Source organism: Merops nubicus, unplaced genomic scaffold (assembly GCF_000691845.1).
Source record: "Merops nubicus isolate BGI_N331 unplaced genomic scaffold, ASM69184v1 scaffold34018, whole genome shotgun sequence".
NCBI classification, from domain to species: domain Eukaryota; kingdom Metazoa; phylum Chordata; class Aves; order Coraciiformes; family Meropidae; genus Merops; species Merops nubicus.
In genome coordinates this window covers 375-3,733 of record NW_008626925.1, presented here as the reverse complement: position 1 = coordinate 3,733, position 3,359 = coordinate 375, and the positions used below count along the sequence as shown (strand labels likewise).

The following is a 3,359-nucleotide window of genomic DNA, read 5'->3' as shown; positions in this document are numbered from 1 at the left end:
GAGGGTCAGACTGTGCAGGACTTATTTCAGTCTGGAAGATGGTTTCTGGTGCAGAGTCCCTGCTGCCTCGGCGATTTTAATTCAAGCTAGAGAAATCATTGGTGTAATTATTTACAACTATGCAATTTCTGAAAACTATATTTCTCTTACTGTAGTTATTGATCTTGAAAAGGGCTATAGATTAACTTGACAGTTCACACAGTCCTTCACACTTGGATAATTTCTCTGCTTGACTTGTGCTGTCTGTTGAACTTTCAGCACCGTCCGATTACAGTAATTCAAAGTGTGTATTTAAACATTTTTCTTTTGCAACCCAAAGAAATTTTAATTACAATACAGAACTTGAAACAGATACCAAATCACTTCCACATGGCAGGACAGCTTGCCTTGAGATGGGGGCGGGGGGATGCTGAACGCCTGGTTTTATGGCAACACAGGACTGTCATGGCCATGCCACACCTGGCATTGGTGCTGCCCGTGGGACTGGCACCTCCTGGGGTGCCCAGGTGGCTCCATGGCCTCTTGCTCCAGAGTGAGGTCCTGAGCCATCACCAGCAGGATGTGATCCTTGCCTGGCCAGATGGCTCATGGCTTCATGTGTTCAGCATTTGTCCCCAGAATTGATCTCTGGTGGAAAAAAAGTGATGTTTAGCAACACATAAACACCTCATAATTCATCCTCTGTGCTCTCAGGACACCATGACAGGAACAAATCTCAGCAAACCTGAGTTTTTGGGGGGCCTGCGGCATCTCTGGCCAGAAATGGGCCAAATCTCGCACTCTCCAGGGGTGCAGTGCAAGTGGCAGCACGTGGGACAGCCACTGCTGGGTGATGTGGTGAGGACTGGAAGGCTGTGGCATGGTGGCCACGTGGGGCTGTGCTTGTGCCCAGCAGGTGCCTGCCGCAGCCCGGGCCCCCACCTCGGAGACAGGAATATTGAGCATTGGCAGCTCCAGAGCTGCTGTCCGAAGGGGCTCCCAGCACCTGCCCCATCTCCTCTAGGGTGCTGCTGCCATGGGGCTGTGTGGGGACTTGGCACCAGTGAACCAGGGACAGGAAGGGGCTCGGGGGACCCAGGGCCCTACGTAAAGTATTTGTGGCAGGGGAAAGATGACTCTGCTTCACTAGAAGTGAACATAGAAAATCAGCAACATCTGGTGCCTGCTGACTGCCCCAGTTGGAAAATCTCCAGTTGTCCTCTCAGATTAAGGGATTTTCCTGTTTGATCAGTTTTGTACATGCAAAACAGTCTGGCCCTGGCCAGGCTCAGAGGTCCCCTTGCTGCAGCAGGAGCCTATCCAAAGCCCCAGCATAAATCCCTGCCCAAAGCCCCAGCCAATCCCCCAACCCAGTCACTTTGCCCAAAGCCCCAAGTCAATGAACTGCCTCTGCTCACTGCTCTGGCAAGCCCTGCATGGACACCCCGCTCTTGGGAAGTGTCTTTTGGGGTGACACAGGGGCAATGTGGAGCTTGTGGCTCTGACAGCCTGGCCCCAGTGCCCCACATTTCCCCCAAGCAGGCAGCTAGAGCTCGCTGCATAGAATTTATTAATTATATCACAGAAAAGATAATCTAATTAAATTAGTCCAGGCTTCTGCAGGGTGGTCCTGGGCAGGGGTGCCTGGTGCTGGCTGGAGGGGGTGGCTGGGGTTAGGCATCCAGCATTTCATCATTTCACAGTGATGGGAGACGGGGTAGAGATGCCATCCCACGCCGGGCCAGCTGTGCCCCACGGCGTGAGATGAGCAGAGCTGCGCTTGCCCAGGTGGGGTGGCCGGATGCGCGGGGACATCCTACCGTGGCTCCTCAGACCTCCAGCTTCTTCTTCATCTCCATGCGGTAGATGATCTGGTAGCCGTCATCCCAGGCATAGATCTGCCTCTCCCGGGGGCTGTACTTCATGCTGGAGTGGGAGCCGTAGCGCTTGGGGAAGTAGACGAGGGCGGCGTCCTCGGGGCCCAGCGTGCCGCTGACGTCGAAGACGCACTGCACGCGGGAGCGGCTGGGGGGGGGGGGGGGTGGCCAACTCACACCACGAACGCGCCCTCGGCGTTCTCCCGCGGGCACGGCGTGTCCCACATCTGCTCGATGTCCAGGGTGGCGGGGTCCAGCTTGGCCAGGCAAATGTTCTTCTCATCCTCCTTGGTGGCGTAGATAGCCCACAGCCCTTCTTCATCTGCTGCCACCTCGATGAAGGTGAAGGGGGAAAGCCCGAAGACAGGGATCTGCTCCTCAGCCGGGAACACCGAGCTGTCCACCACTGTCTTGTTGGCCAGGTTGAACTTGATCACCTGGAAGGGACCCTGCTGGCGGATGTAGTAGAGGTGCCCGTCATAGACAAGGTGCCCAGTGCCCACCCAGGGGTAGGGCAGCTTGATGCGGGCGGCCTTACGGGTGGCAGAGAAGAGGGTGAACTCCCGCATGCGGGGGAAGACGTACACCGTGTCATTGGCAGTGCCGTCGAAGACGTAGATCTTCTCGGAGTTCCCTGCGGCATCCTTGGTCCAGAGCCCGGAGGTGCTGCCAAAACGTTTCAGGATCTTCATGGCTCTGACACTCGAGATGGTGTCGCTGCAGTCTGGGCAGAGCAGAGCATCTGTGAATGCCTGGAAACTACCTGGCCCTGCAGTGGGGACTGCTCCCACTTTGGGCTAAAGTCACACAGCTCTTGCTGCATCCCACCCCAGCCCTCAGGCAACTGCCTTGCAGACTCGCTGCAGAGGCTGCATCCATGCCATTGGCACGGAAGGCCACCCTCACCCCAGCCCTGCCTCCTTTGAGCTCTGGAGAAGCTCAAAGCTCTGGCCTGGAGCTTGAATGTGGCTCCCAGGGAGGTGTGGGGATGCAGGATCCTGTGGCAGAGACACCTGAGAGACACCCTGCTGGGATGTAATGCCATGGTGCGTGGCTGGGGGAGTGTTGGACCTGGGTGGGCTAGGAAGGCTTGGGATAACTTCACACCCAGAACCATGGCCCCACTGAGTCACACAAGCCCCTTACCTGTCAGCTTGGTGTATTTCTCATTCTTCCTTTGCTTGGCTGTGGCTACCTGCTTCTCCATCAGCGTCTCGTCCACCTCCACGCAGGGTGGCGCGGGGTTCTGTGTCTCCAGGTAGTCCACCTCACGCTCCAGCCGGTCCACGCGCACTGCTGCGCTCTCTGCCTCCGACCGCATCGCCTCCCTCTCCTTCTCTGCTGTCTCAAGCATCCCCAGCACCTGGTTCTTGAAGTCCCGCAGCTCCGTAGAGTAGCGGCTGCTCTGGTCGTGCCACTGTGAGATCCTCTCCTGGCACAGGCAAGCGGACACTGAGGTCTTCACACCTCACAGCCCATCCAGGGAAGCCGCCCCTCTGACTG

The 3,359-nt window shown here is 57.0% G+C and overlaps 1 protein-coding gene across 1 annotated transcript in view; it reads right to left on the bottom strand.

Annotated features, from left to right (window-relative positions):
* Window positions 1-1,808: 1,808 nt before the first annotated feature.
* OLFML3 (olfactomedin-like 3) overlaps window positions 1,809-3,359 on the bottom strand; it is a gene marked incomplete at its 5' end in the record, with an annotated part of 1,920 nt that continues 369 nt past the window's right edge. The window contains 3 exon segments of the mRNA XM_008946166.1: window positions 1,809-2,011; window positions 2,014-2,580; window positions 3,003-3,288. Of these exon segments, the coding sequence (XP_008944414.1) occupies window positions 1,809-2,011; window positions 2,014-2,580; window positions 3,003-3,288 (1,056 nt within the window).